This window comes from Typopeltis vanoorti, chromosome 24, assembly GCF_054136105.1.
Source record: "Typopeltis vanoorti isolate ZY-2024b chromosome 24, IOZ_Tvanoo_1.0, whole genome shotgun sequence".
Lineage (NCBI taxonomy): Eukaryota > Metazoa > Arthropoda > Arachnida > Uropygi > Thelyphonidae > Typopeltis > Typopeltis vanoorti.
The window spans coordinates 79,705,694-79,719,747 of record NC_143572.1 but is presented as its reverse complement, the minus strand read 5'-3'; the positions used below and the strand labels follow the sequence as shown (position 1 = coordinate 79,719,747).

Here is a 14,054-nt window from a genome sequence, read left to right as displayed (position 1 = left end):
TGATAGGTCTTCTTAGAGAAATAAGCAGCATGACAACGTTTGTTATTACAAATGCGTTCCGATAAAAGATCTAGTTTTGTTCTCCTGTAAATCCTTTCAGCTCTATCGGTTTTTATCGATTCTTTAAAATTAAGGAAGCGTGGAATAATAGAATTGCACTTACATCTTTTGAGAAATACATCTAAACAGTTCGTCTTGGAACTATTGAAAAGAAATTAGCACTCTTAAAGCTTCTAAAATACAGAATTTAGATAAAATCAACCTCATTAGAAAATATGATTTTCTTAAATATATACAGGATAGCAAAACTTCTCATTTGACTCCTATTTAAAGAAAGTTGTTATCAATAAGTCATCCCATCAACTATCTTTGGCAGAAGAAAGCATACTTGCTAAAGGTCTCAAATTGTCACTGCTCTTACATCCATTCCTAAAGAACATCTCTTAACAAAGAAAGAAAAGGCAGCTTCTTTATTACCAAACAAAGAAGCTAACCTCCTTCGTATGGAAGCAATTTTCACCATAAATAAAGTTAGACCTCCACCAGACAACATTTCTTACACTGAAAGAACAACTATCAAGTCTTTAAAAGATAATAATAACATAGTTATTCTTCTGGCAGACAAAGGGAATGCGAATATCATATTAGACAAGTCTGATTACCATAATAAAATCTTGGAACTTTTAAACATGATACTTACTCAGAATTTAATAGTGACCCTACGATTGAACTACACAATAGAACTAATAATTTATTAAAAACCACCTTGGAGTTACAAAGAAACATTCGTCTTTCTCTTAGGTCACTTTATTCCTTAAACAACCCACGACTGTAGAGTCTCCCCAAGATTCACAAAACAAACTGCCCACTCAGACCTATAATTGAGGGCATACACTCTCCTACCTATAACCTCTCCAAATATCTCGCGAGGTTTCTAAGAACTCTCTCTGGAATTTCGTCTTCACATATTAAAAACTCTGCAGATTTTGTTTCTAAAATCAAGGATATCAAACTTAAAAAAACAGATTTAATGGCCAGTTTCGATGTTGTTTCTCTCTTTACAAAAGTACCTGCTCAGGAAGTCCTCGATTTTCTCAAGAACAAATTATCAAAAAACTCTTTGCTCTTCTCTCCCATTGCACAAAGTCAGGATACTTCAAATAGGACAATACGATCTACTTACAAAACTCAGGTCTCTGGCCATGGGCAGCCCGCTCTCTCCGATTCTTGCAGATATATCTCTCAACGATTTTGAAGAAAAAAGCTATTAACTCCTTCCATCTTAAACCAAAATTCTGGTATCGCTATATTAATGATATTTTCCTCATCTGGGAAGATGGTGTCAACAATCTCAATTTATGTTTAGACCTCCTAAATAAGTGTCATGAAAAAATTCACTTACAGAAGAAACAGAAATTGAAAATGAACTCCTTTTTTCTTAAAAAAAAACTTTTATTGATAATGGTTTCTCTCCTAAACAAATTGACAAATTTCTTTCCCCCAGTCACTTAACTACTTCTGAAGGTCCCTCTTCCCCCACAGCCTTCATCTCTTTTCCTTACATCAGCTCTCTTTCACCAAAACTGGCAAAAATTCTCAAGAAGTTTCACTTCAAAACTTGCTTCACTACACTCCCAAAACTTCGATCAATACTTAGTAAACCTAAAGAGAAATATCTTCCAACTGAGTTTCCAGGAGTGTACAAGATTTTATGTGATTGTGGAAAGCCATACTAGTGCCAGACTGCTAAATCCATCCTTCTACGTTTGGAAGAACACGTTACAGGACCAAAACCAGGCGCTCTCTCTAGTCACGTTCTCTTTTCAGTTAACTCAGACGAAGGCCGCCAACACATTGTGAATTGGACTCAAACTTCTAACATCCATGTGTGGTAGGTTGAACTCGAGAGCAAGATTGTCGAATCTAGGGAAATTCCTCTAGATTCCTCTCATATCAACAACAGCCTGAGTTTTAATCTCTCTGACACACACGTTGCCTCTGTTCAGCACTGGCGCTCTCGCGACAGCGCGTAGTATACGTTTGTTTGGAACTCAAGCTCACATTTTGTTTTCAAACAAGCTACTGTCTTTTTGTACTTGTTCTGTTATTACAATTTTAAGTCTCTGTAATTCTTTATATATTTCTTTGATTGTGATACCTGAAGATGTTGATGAATTCAACGAAACTAGTGTACTAGTAGTATCTTTTCAAATATATCTTGTCATCTTTTTATCTCTTGGTATCAGTCATTAAAGCTTTTTCATATATATATATATATATTCACACACACGATATGATGTATATGCAGACTGTTCTTAGTTCCTTCATCAACGTATTCAATTGTACATTTGCGATGTCTTGATATCGTTTCTTCTGAGAGTTCTTTCAGCCTGAAGAAGAAATCACAGGCAATCAAACCTGGTAACCAATCCTATACTCCGCCCAGGAGAGCTCTGCCTAACTAAGTAAATTAGAGTAGGCATGGCATTGCATTTTCCAAATTCAGAAATGGCTCGCAGATTTCCAAGGATCAGAAAACCATGTGTGAGGTCCTTTCCGAAATACTGTGTCTCGAAGGCGTTGCAGAATAATTGGGTGATCGCAAGCCGTCCTTCACGAATAAATTTCAGAATCGCCTTTAACTTCAACTCATCCATTTAAAATGTGATGAAAGAAAAGTTCTGCTTGGACTAATCCATTGGTTCATTAAAGGCTGAATGACGCTGCCATGATTTTTCAGATAGTTGTGATCCTTAAAAAAGAAAAGGAAAAACTTTACACTTATTCACACTGAATTGATAGCCACTAACATTTACCCACTGTTCCAGCATATTTTAATACTTTCATAAGTGCTGTATATCTGTAGCGAACCCTATCATTTTTGCCTCATCAGCAAACAATTCAGCATCTGCTTTCAGGTACTTCCCAATATCATTAATGATTAAAGTATAGATTAAAGAACAATGGTCCAAGGGATGAATCCTGGGTTACACCATTAGTCATCTTAAATCTGGCAAATTTACACCCACCATATACCATTTTTGATATCTGTCTATCAACCATCCACTTATCGAAGACAAGAGATATTCAAACGATATTCTTCAGTTTGAGCAACAGCATTTTATGTGGTAGCTTATGGGATGCCTTAATATCATGCTGTATACTTTCCCTTTATCCAACGCAACCCTAATATTTTTATAAAATATAAGCACACTGCTAAAACCTGATGACCTCCATTTAGTAAACACATTTTGTCTTAGCAAAATATACATTGTCTCTCAACACTGTGTCAGAACAACCACCACAGCGAGCGAACTCTTACAATTAGCCACGAGTTCCCGGCGTCGCTTAAATGGACGCGGTGCGAAGAATCTCCGGGCGCCAAAAGGTGTCAACCTTTAAAATCGCAACTTGGAATGTCAGAACTCTGTATGAAGCTGTCAAATTAAGCAATATCACAAGAGAAATGAAGAGACTGGGCTTACGGAGTTTGGGAATTTGCGAGTGATATGACGACTGACATGACGGTAGTTAGAACACATCGGATTTTTTACATCCTACAATGGAGCCATGGTACATTGTTTCCATTCCAGCGAAATCTCTTCTGAAGTGACTCGCATTAGACAAACATGTCAACAGCCAAGCCAATTCAACTGAACATTATTTTAACACACGTGACGCTATTCTGTCTAGTTGTACTGGTGAATTGAAGTTCATGTTATGCAACAATGTGAACCATGTTTGAAACAGTCTGAATCATGATACACAAGCTTTTGTGTAATATTATGCTCGTTATTTAAAGTCATGTTACTTTCTTCGATGGAAAGAAAAGGATGCAAAATTTTATAACAATTACACGGCATTCGAAATTTGTAACATTATGTCAGTTGTTCTGGAGCAGAGCTGACTACTACCGGTTGCGTCCCAAGGTGGCGGATCAGGAAATGACTTTCAGATATGGAGGCTAGCTGCGAGATAAGCAGAGCTATCTGGCGAATAAGCAGCCATGAACCAACAGTGATCACGGCGTGGGGGAGCAGAAGTGGCAACTCTGTCACTTGAAACCTCACCAAGCCCATCGACAACTCGGTGACATGGCGAGTAGTGACGCCATTAAATAAGCACCTGATTGGGCCACTGCTCCTGACAGTGGGAAGCACCATTTCAGTACTGACACAAGGTTGAAGCCAAATGATCACGGAAAAGCTTGTAATTAGAAATTGGCAGATGGCAGTAAGATTACATTGTGTACGTTTGTAATACTGCGAGCAGAATGCAAATGGAGAAACTACTGCTCTACCTCATCTCCAGAAGAACCCCCATGGCGAGCGAACTCTTACAATTAGCCACGAGTTCCCGGCATCGCTTAAATGGAACGCGGTGCGAAAAATCTCCGGGCTCAAAATGGTGTCAACCTTTAAAATCGCAACTTGGAATGTCAGAACTTTGTATGAAGCTGCCAAATTAAGAAATATCGCAACAGAAATGAAGAGACTGGGCTTACGGAGTTTGGGAATTTGCGAGACAAGATGGCCATGATCTGAAAAGTATCAACAAGATAATATGACAATGTATTACTCTGGGAATGATGAGAACAAACATTGACATGATGTAGCTGTAATAGTAAATGAACAAATCAATAAATCAGTAATAAATTGCATCCCATTTTCTGAAAGGATAATGCTGTTACAACTTAAGGGAAACCCTGTTAATATAAATATCATCCAAGCTTATGCACCAATAGCTGACAAAAGTGAAGAAGTTGAAGAGTTTTATGAACACTTAAAAGAGATTAAATATCTAACAAAGAAACCTGAGATAAACATAGCGATGGGTGACTTCAATGAGGAAGTAGGCCGAGAGGGTATTGGAAAAATTTGTTGGTGCCTAAGCCATGTTATCCAACATGGCTTAGGCACCAGAAATGAACGACGAGATTGCCTTGTCCAGTTCTGTGAGGAAGAGATCTATCAATTGCAAATACCTGGTTTACACTCCCAACCAGAACACTGTACACTTGGAAATCGCCTCAAAATAATGGCATAACATTGTCAGAAATCAAATTGATTAAATACTGATGAATGAAAGATTCCACAATAGTATAAAGAGTTCAAAGACTTATCCTGGAGCAGATATCTCATCAGACCCCAATCCCATAGTTGCAGAAATACGACTTAGATTGAAATCAGCCAAAAAATCACAAAAGAAGAAAAAAGAAAATTGATGTGGAAAAATTAAAAGACCCAAAGATAAATAAAAGAGCTGAGACACAGCTTAACCTGCGATTACAGTAGATTAACATAGAAGAAAATGAAAGAGTGGACTCTGTTTGGAATAGCTTAAAGAATGCTATCGTAAGAACAAGTATTGTAAAAGGTAGATTATGTGAATAATATAAATCAACAGGAATGGATGACAAATGAGATTCTTTCTCTTATTGATACAAGAAGAATCTACAAAAACAAAGATTTAGCCAAATATACAGAAACACATAACATCAAGAAAAAAATAAAAGAAGCAAAGGAAAATTGGATGAAAAATTTATTTATGTACCGAGATTGACCTGCTTCAAAATAAACATGACCATTTCAATCTGTATAAGAGAATCAACGAAATTTGCAGAAAACTAAGAAAAAAATCAAACAGTGTCTCTAAGAAACGAAAGTGGAAAAATAGTTATAGAAGATGACAATAAAGCACGAATTTGGATAAAATATGTAACAGAATTCTTCAACAATACTAGACAGAAGCCTATAAATATAAAAGATAACATTCAAGGACCAGCAACTTTGAAATATGAAATAGAGAATGCTTTAAAATTAGGTAAAACAGGAAAAGCCAGTGGACCAGATAGTGTGCAAACAGAATTTTTAAAATTAATAGAACTAGACAACATTAAACTTCTTGAACAACTATTCAATAAAATATATGCAACTGGCGAATATCCACCAGAATGGCTTAAATCTACATTCATCACTATCCCAAGGAAACTCAATGCGAATTCCTGTGGCGTCTTCCGACTTATTAGTCTAATGAGCGAAACATTAAAAATATTTTTAAAGTAATTCAGTAATAAAATAAAATTTAAATTAATAAAGTAACCTCTATATATATATATATATATATACATATATATATATAACCTATATGTATTCTTGAGCATCAGGAATACATATATTCCTTCAGGAACAGATGTGTTTTATACTCTCTTAAGAATCTCAAATTTCTTGATAAGATTAAGCTTATTATTATTAAACTTAAGCTTAATAATAATATTATTATTATTAAACTTATTATTATTAAAATTGTAGTAAACAAATCGTCACGTGTTTTAACAGTTGCAGAAAAAGATATTCTAAGTAAAGGTCTAAATTTCATTCCCTCACCAAAGTTTATTCCAAAAGAATCTCTACTTACTAAAATAGAAAAAGCCAGTTCACTTATTCCTAATCATTTGGCAAAACTTCTCCGTATTGAATCCATCTTCATTATCAATAATGCTAAACCTCCAACAGATAATCTTTCTCCTGCCGAAAGACAGGCCTTAAAGAATCATAAAAAGAACAAAAATATGATTATTTTACCTGCAGATAAACGCAATGCCACAGTCGTCCTCAACTCTGAAGATTACCACAATAAGATGCTTTAATTGCTTGAAGACAATACTGCATATTCAATTCTTCAGAATAATCCAACAAGGGAACTACAAAACCGCACAAACATTCTGTTAAAGACTACAAGTTAATTTCCTCACAATATTCGCATTTCTTTATGCTCTCTACACCCTCTTATACTATGCATTTATGGAGTTCCGAAGATCCACAAGGGAAACACCCCTCTTCGCTCAATTGTGGAAGGAATTGATGGTCCTACTTATAAGCTTTCTAAACATCTTGCAGACTACCTCAAGTGTTTCTCCAATAAATCTTCATCGTTCATCAAAAACACAACAAATTTCGTTTCTCATATCAAAAATATTTCCATCAGCGAAAATGATATCAATGCAAGTTTTGACATTTTCTCATTATTTATTAACGTCCCTACTGAGGAGGTATTAACATTACTTAAGGACAAATTGTCTAAAAAGATATTTGCTTTATTAAAGCATTGTATTGAATCTGGCTACTTCAGATATAGGAACTCCATTTACAAACAAAACCAAGACCTAGCAATGGGCAACCCTTTATCCCCGGTTCTAGCAAACATTTTTCTAGAATATTTTGAAACGAAAGCCATATCGTCTTTCTCATTTAAACTGAAACGGTAGTTACGTTATGTTGACGACATTTTTATCATATGGAGTTACGGGCACACTTCTCTATTGGATTTTCTTCATCATCTTAACAACCAGCATTCTAATATAAAATTCACTGCCTTCCGTTCCTGGATGTAATTCTTACACAATGCTCTGATAGATTTAAAATCTCTATACACCGAAAACCCACTCATACCAATAGATATCTGCATTGTCAATCTCATCACTTTCCACCACAAAAGCTCGGAACTATTTCTACCTTAGGACACAGAGCACGCTCTCTTTTAAATGAACCAGATGAGCTCCAAAAAGAAATTAATCGCCTTTCTCTTATCTTTAAACAAAATGGATATTCTGAAAAAGCGATTAAGAAATTTCTTCTAGATCCTCCTAGGCAGTGTACTACAGAAACTACTAATTTTAAAGGTAGCATCTCAATACCTTACATTAGTTCAGTCTCCAATAAATTGGCTAAAGTCCTTAAAAAATACAACATCAGGACGTTTTTCACTACACTCCCTAAAGTCCGTTCTCTTATAAGCCATCCGAAGCCTACTCATCTGATATTATGATGCAAGAGTTAAATTAAATATGGATAGACATACTTAATTCCTTTCTTAACTTATATACATTGATTCTTTTATATATATATAATGTCATTTATTATCTTTTTTTTGTAATGGACAATATAAACTAATGATCATTAATGACAGTAAATATACAAATAACATACATAATGGAAGTAGATATCTTCGAAATTTTTCAATTTCATACGTTTCTGTAGTTGAAGGGTATAATGTGTTAATTTTATTTGTGCTATTTGTACAGGTTCTAAAAGGGCTCTACTAGGTGACGACATTTTACTCTTTGTGTTGGATATCGATGCATCTCCATCATGTCTAATAAGACATGATGGAGATGCACCAAGTGTCTAATAAGACATGATGGAGATGCATCGATACAGAATTATTTAGGAGAAACGATAGAGAAACACATTGCGAACTTTAAATGGCTTTATGTCACAAATAAAAAGTTACAAAAACTTACAAATCTCTAATATGAATCGGTAGAAACGAGTTTGAAAGAGAATTCGTTTACCAGTACTTGTCTTCATCATGTGGTTATTTCTCTGTGGAAAACTGGACATGTCTCAAGACAATTTCAATATTTTGAAAATTTAGATAAGGAATTGCATAAATTGTTTAAAGTTAACAATAACGAAATTGAATCAAGTGACTCGTATAGTGAATTAGATGATATATTTAAAAAATTACATCGAATAGTACCAGTGAGATTGTATAATTATTTAGTATATCAAACTAATTGTTTTCATTTTATGGGAATTACTGTTCAGAAACTTTTAAATGGTTTTGCAATACCAGAATATAACGTGTTAGAGATTAACTTGCCATTGATAACATCATTTTCTGAATTACAACATGTAAGTGAACAATTTACTTTTTTGTATGATTATACCATTGTCGATGACAATTTAAATGTAATCACTTTTTATCTAGATGAGAAAACCATTATAATATTTTCTATTTATAATAGTGATTTCAATTGTTTTTTACATAATTCTACATGCATCACTGGAACTGATGGTTATTTTACTTTCTCACAAAGAGGATGTTCATGCGAAAGTGTAATGAAACATAATGCATATGAGAGTGTTTCGATTAATGATTATCATATTTAAAAATTACTTTATAAAATTTGTTTGTAATAATAAACAAAGAAAAGCATTTCCATATATGTTTAAAGCAAATGGACTGCATTTGTTACCTTTTACGACTGTCAGAAAACATCATGTAAATTATGCAGGAAAATGTTTGCTTCAAATGTTTGTTACTTTTACATTATTTAAGAATAAGGAATTCAAGGTACATCCCTGATGACAAAGGTTTTGTTCAAGCACAATGTGAATATAGAATGCATTCAGCATTACAAAACCAGAAATAAATGGATGTGGATATATGTGTAACGAATTTCCAGACTGGTAAATTAATAATATGAATACACCAGTCTGGCAATTCGTTAGTGGGGGGTATATGTAAGTTCGGTTCACTTAAACCTTGATATTCCAGGTCTACCTACTCACTGATGAGAGCTCAATAAAGGTCGAAACCGGTCTGGGTAGTGACCTCTCCTCCTGATGTAAAACAGCAAGTGACGGAGCTTGCCCCACTTTTACTCAGAGTTGCCCTAGTGTTGTACTAACCAAGTGATGACTTACGCTTGGACTCGCCGACAGTTCTTCGGCATGAAACTCTTATATTTCGATCTCTGAGTTTCGCACCCGGCTGTAAAATAATACCGGATTTACTATCCTCCTTAACTTAATTTATGTCGCCGGAAAAATACCCTCTTGGATTTTTATCGTAGTATCTTGTTTTTACTTGTTCAGGTGAAAAGAGGCTGTTACAACCAGTTCCCCTCCCTTGTTAGGGGAGTGGGAGTTTTTCCTTACTTCTTAGAAGCTTTTTACACTTAGTTTTGGAATTTTTGTTGTTTGTATATCATTGGATATTGGACAACCTTAAAAATCTGAAACCAAATAGTAGTGACACTTGTGGTTTACAGTTAAGTTACTGAGTAGAGGTTATTTACTGTGTATTAAATACTATGTCAGATCTAATCTACTTCTCATCATTATAAATTTATTAGTGTTATCCATGTTAATGTAATCTATGCATTATGGTCAAAGTAATGAACTTATTTTTGAAACATGTTTAATAAAATTAATTTCTCTGAAATAGACAGGTTTCTTGTATCTATTTTTACTATAATTGCATTAGTATACTTTAGTTCTTTCTGTCAAATTGGATATATTTTATTAAAAAATTTAATAACCTCTGAGGAAATGTTACCCTAAAACTGTTAGACTGATACGAATTTTTTTCTCTCTATCATGTTGAAAATAAAAATCCATATGTATTACCACAAAAAATAAATTATTTTCATAAAAAAATCATGTGCAGAACGTCACTAAATGCTAACAGTTCAAACTTGAATTTGTACTTTTCACTGACCTACAAATAACCTTGATGTTACTGTTCTAATACTTGATAATTACAGCATAACAATTTAAAGATTCACTGGGTAGATGATATTATTTTAATAATAATTAATCATTTTTTTTTATTGTTAAATTTCAACTGTTATTTAGTTCTGTTTTTAACTCCAATAGGAAGCAGTATGTTAATGGTAGAAATGATTATGAACCTCCCGAATTATTCATTTTATTTTGTGTTCAGAATTATAAACCAAACTCTATTCAGAGTTTTCGTTAGAAAGGTTACTTCTTCGCGAAATATCAGTTTTTCTACACACATACATGCTTTGTATAATGTAAGATTCCTGAAAGTCACATCGTTGATGTTTTAGCATCGTTTTCTGTTGCTTTCCATGTCGAATACGTTTATTTCGAAATATAGTCTTTAACACTTGGCTTTCTAGTTTATTCTGAAGTGACATGCATTCTAATTGACTTATGGATTTTTTAATTTATTTTAGAAATAATACTACAATTTATATTTTACTTCTAATCAATAATCTACATAACAGCTTTTCTAAATAGTAAGGGTGTTTTTTCTTGAAGAGTTTAATCATCACACCTGCAACTGACTTTCATTTGCCAACTGCGTAAAACAAACAGTTAGGACACCAAAGTTCAGAGGTTCTTGGATATTTATTGACTCAATTATTTCATTGTCAATTTGATGACTGAAATATAACTAGAGAATAGATGATGGATTCATTACTTCATTGAAAACAAGATTAGAAAATTAAAACTTTCCAATCTCGGAACAGTACAAACAAAAAGGATTCCGGAAATGAAATTTGACTTTAAGTTCAAAAGCAATGGCAGTGGCGCACTCAGAATTCAATCTTGGAGGGGGCCGATTACTCAAGATTTAATCTTGGGGCGGGGGGGACGAGTTGAGTAGACGATTTGCGAATACACACTACGCATTGCATACGGCCTACGACTGAGCATCTGTAGTGATCGCCAATACACGATACCCATGATCTATGGCCTGGCTAGGGCGAACTAAGTATTGCCCGAGCACTACTTCGTTCGCCTTGCGTTCACAACGGCAGTCATTCCCGAGAGCTATAGGGTATTCCCACCTTATGTGACCATTAATTCATAAGTAGTAAAGAAATAGAAGACACGACACAATATAAATAAAAAAAAAAAGGAATTTTAATTAGGAAAAGATTTTTGAAAAAATTTTCTAGTCTTTTTTTTTCCTTTTTCTTTTGGGGGAGCCAGGGCCCCCTTGTCCCCCTCCCTGGGTGCGCCAATGATAAGTGGACACCCAGGTAGGGGGAGTTCCCTTGAAAGCTAGGGTAGAGGAGCAGAGGATAATTCTAGTGATTCTCTGCTGGTAAATTGTTTGTATATATATACATATATATATATATATATATATATGTAATGTATGTAGAAAGTATTTTTACCTTGGGTATAATAAATGTTAAAGATACCAAGCAATTTTAAACCTGTTTTTCTCCATTTCCCAAGTAAGCAAACAGACAAACAAGTCAAGTTTGCGCCTGCAAGTCTAGCTGATTCTACAGGTAGTGCAAGACCAAGGCAACTCGTGGTAAAGGTGGTATAAGCTCTGATCATTAATCTTAATATTTACCCTTCATGCGAAAACACATCTCCTAGAGGAGATGTATGATGTTTTGTATTAAAGGCAAGGGGACCACTACCCAGACCGGTTTCGACCTTTATTGAGGTGTATTTAAGTAAAGCCCTCTCTCTAAAAATGAGGACGATCCCTAGACCACTCCACAGTGGCCGAAAGAACGTCCAACTCAGCATTGTTCCACTCAGTGACAGGCTCACCCCGTCATGTGAAGAACTTCTCAGCGTTGGCTCTACCCAGTGGCAGGCTCACCCCACCACCAGCCAAAGCCATAATCTCAGCGGTGGCCATACTCAGAGACAGGCAAAAACCTATCCCCAAGCAGAGCCTCTCAAAGCCAGCCCCCATCAGTGAGAACCAGGCTAGAAATACCAAGATTTTAGTAATACAGAGCTTATAAGTTTACCAGAACAAGTTACCATAAGGTGTTTTAACCTTATTAAATGAAAATCTCTGGAGGAGATATAAATGTAGAAAATATTTTTACCTTGCGTATAATAAATGTTAAAGATACCAAGCAATTTTAAACCTGGTTTACTCCATTTCCCAAGTCTTGCAGCACTACCTGTTAGGATCAGCTAGACTTGCAACACTTGCAGGCGCAAACTTGACTTGTTTGTCTGTTTGCTTACTTGGGAAATGGAGTAAAACCAGATTTAAAATCGAGTGATCATTACTGTCAAAATGATTTCTAAACAATGCACTAAAGAAATCAAAAACCATGTTACCCCCCCCCCTTCAGAACAGACTGTTGTATGAAATATGTTCATAGACTCCACACGTCTGATATCTTAGTATACTGTCTGGAGAAAAAGCCAATTAGTTTTCCTACAGTAATGAGACGTTCAAACATTAATTCACGATATTCATGAACCAAAATTAAAAAAGATATCGATCTCCGGTTGTAAAAATGAAGCTGGTATGTTTTTATTGATAGATAATAAACACCGCAATAAAAATTCCCTTTAACTCACATTTTTAGAATAGAATAAAAACACCTTGCCCGGTATTTTAGAAAAGCTCGAGACAAAAGACGTTTCTTGAATTCTTCCACAGATTTTGTGAAAATGTGTCTCACAATTCCTCTTATTCGTGTTATCCATGTTAATGTAATCTATGCATTGTCAAAATAATGAACCTATTTTTGAAACGTGTGTTCAATAAAACTAATATCTCTGAAATAGTCAGGTTTCTTGTATCTATTTTTAAATGATTGTATTAGTATTTTGTTTTTTTATGTTCATATAAAAGTGTGTATTAATAGTTTGCAATTTAAACTATAGTTGAGGGAAGTGAAAAAATGTGCATTAAAAATACACAAGAAAGCTTTCAAGTAGGGGAAAAACACATGACCCCGACTCGGGTCAAAAATAAGCCAACCGTCCATGACGTACCTCTCTACCCATCGGTTGATGTACAAACACGTTAGCCTATTACGATTTCGAAACAAATGTCGAGGGGGATAAATTTAATTCCGTTTGATAAGGGGAGGAATTAAAACTTCGCTTGAAATGATACTGTATCAGCTGATCTCAAATGACCAATCACAAACCAGTTCAGACCGTTTGATGTACATGATGTCATACCAACACAGGCTCAAAGCATGACCCTATCTGACCCAATTAAAACAATGCCGTCGGCAATTAAAACTTCTCCCCATGACCTCGACTCAGGTCAAAAATAAGCCTAGCCTCTCCCCCCCCCCCTCATTCGTTGAGGTACAAAAACGTTAGCCTATTACGATCTCGAAACAAAGGTTGAGGGGATAAATTTAATTACTTTTTGATAAGGGGAGAAATTAAACTATACTAGAAATAAGGCTGTCGGGAAACGATCAACGTCACACCAGCTGGTCTAAAAAGACCAATCACAAAGCAGTTCAGGTCGGCAATTAAAACATTGCCATCGGCAATTAAAACTTCCATACAGGTGTACCATATTTCTGCGAACATTTTGGTGTCTTTGCAGGCGTGACAAGCCGAAAAATTTCTTGTGACAGATTTTGCATTCAAATGAGTAATCTCTGGTGTGCCTTTTCATGAGATTTTTTTTAAGAGCCTTATTCAGAAAATTGTTTCCCAGTTTTTAGACGAAACAAGCTTTTCTTTAGAGACTGTGTCGTTTCTGTTGTTTTTTAA

At 35.0% G+C, this 14,054-nt stretch overlaps 1 protein-coding gene across 1 annotated transcript in view; it reads right to left on the bottom strand.

Moving 5' to 3' along the window:
• Positions 1–2,657, bottom strand: part of LOC150093443 (zinc finger BED domain-containing protein 5-like) — a 32,239-nt gene extending 29,582 nt beyond the window's left edge. The window contains exon 1 of the mRNA XM_090413615.1: positions 2,419–2,657. Coding sequence (XP_090269741.1) covers positions 2,419–2,657 — 239 coding nt within the window. The remainder of the gene's footprint in view (positions 1–2,418) is intronic.
• Positions 2,658–14,054: the final 11,397 nt, after the last annotated feature.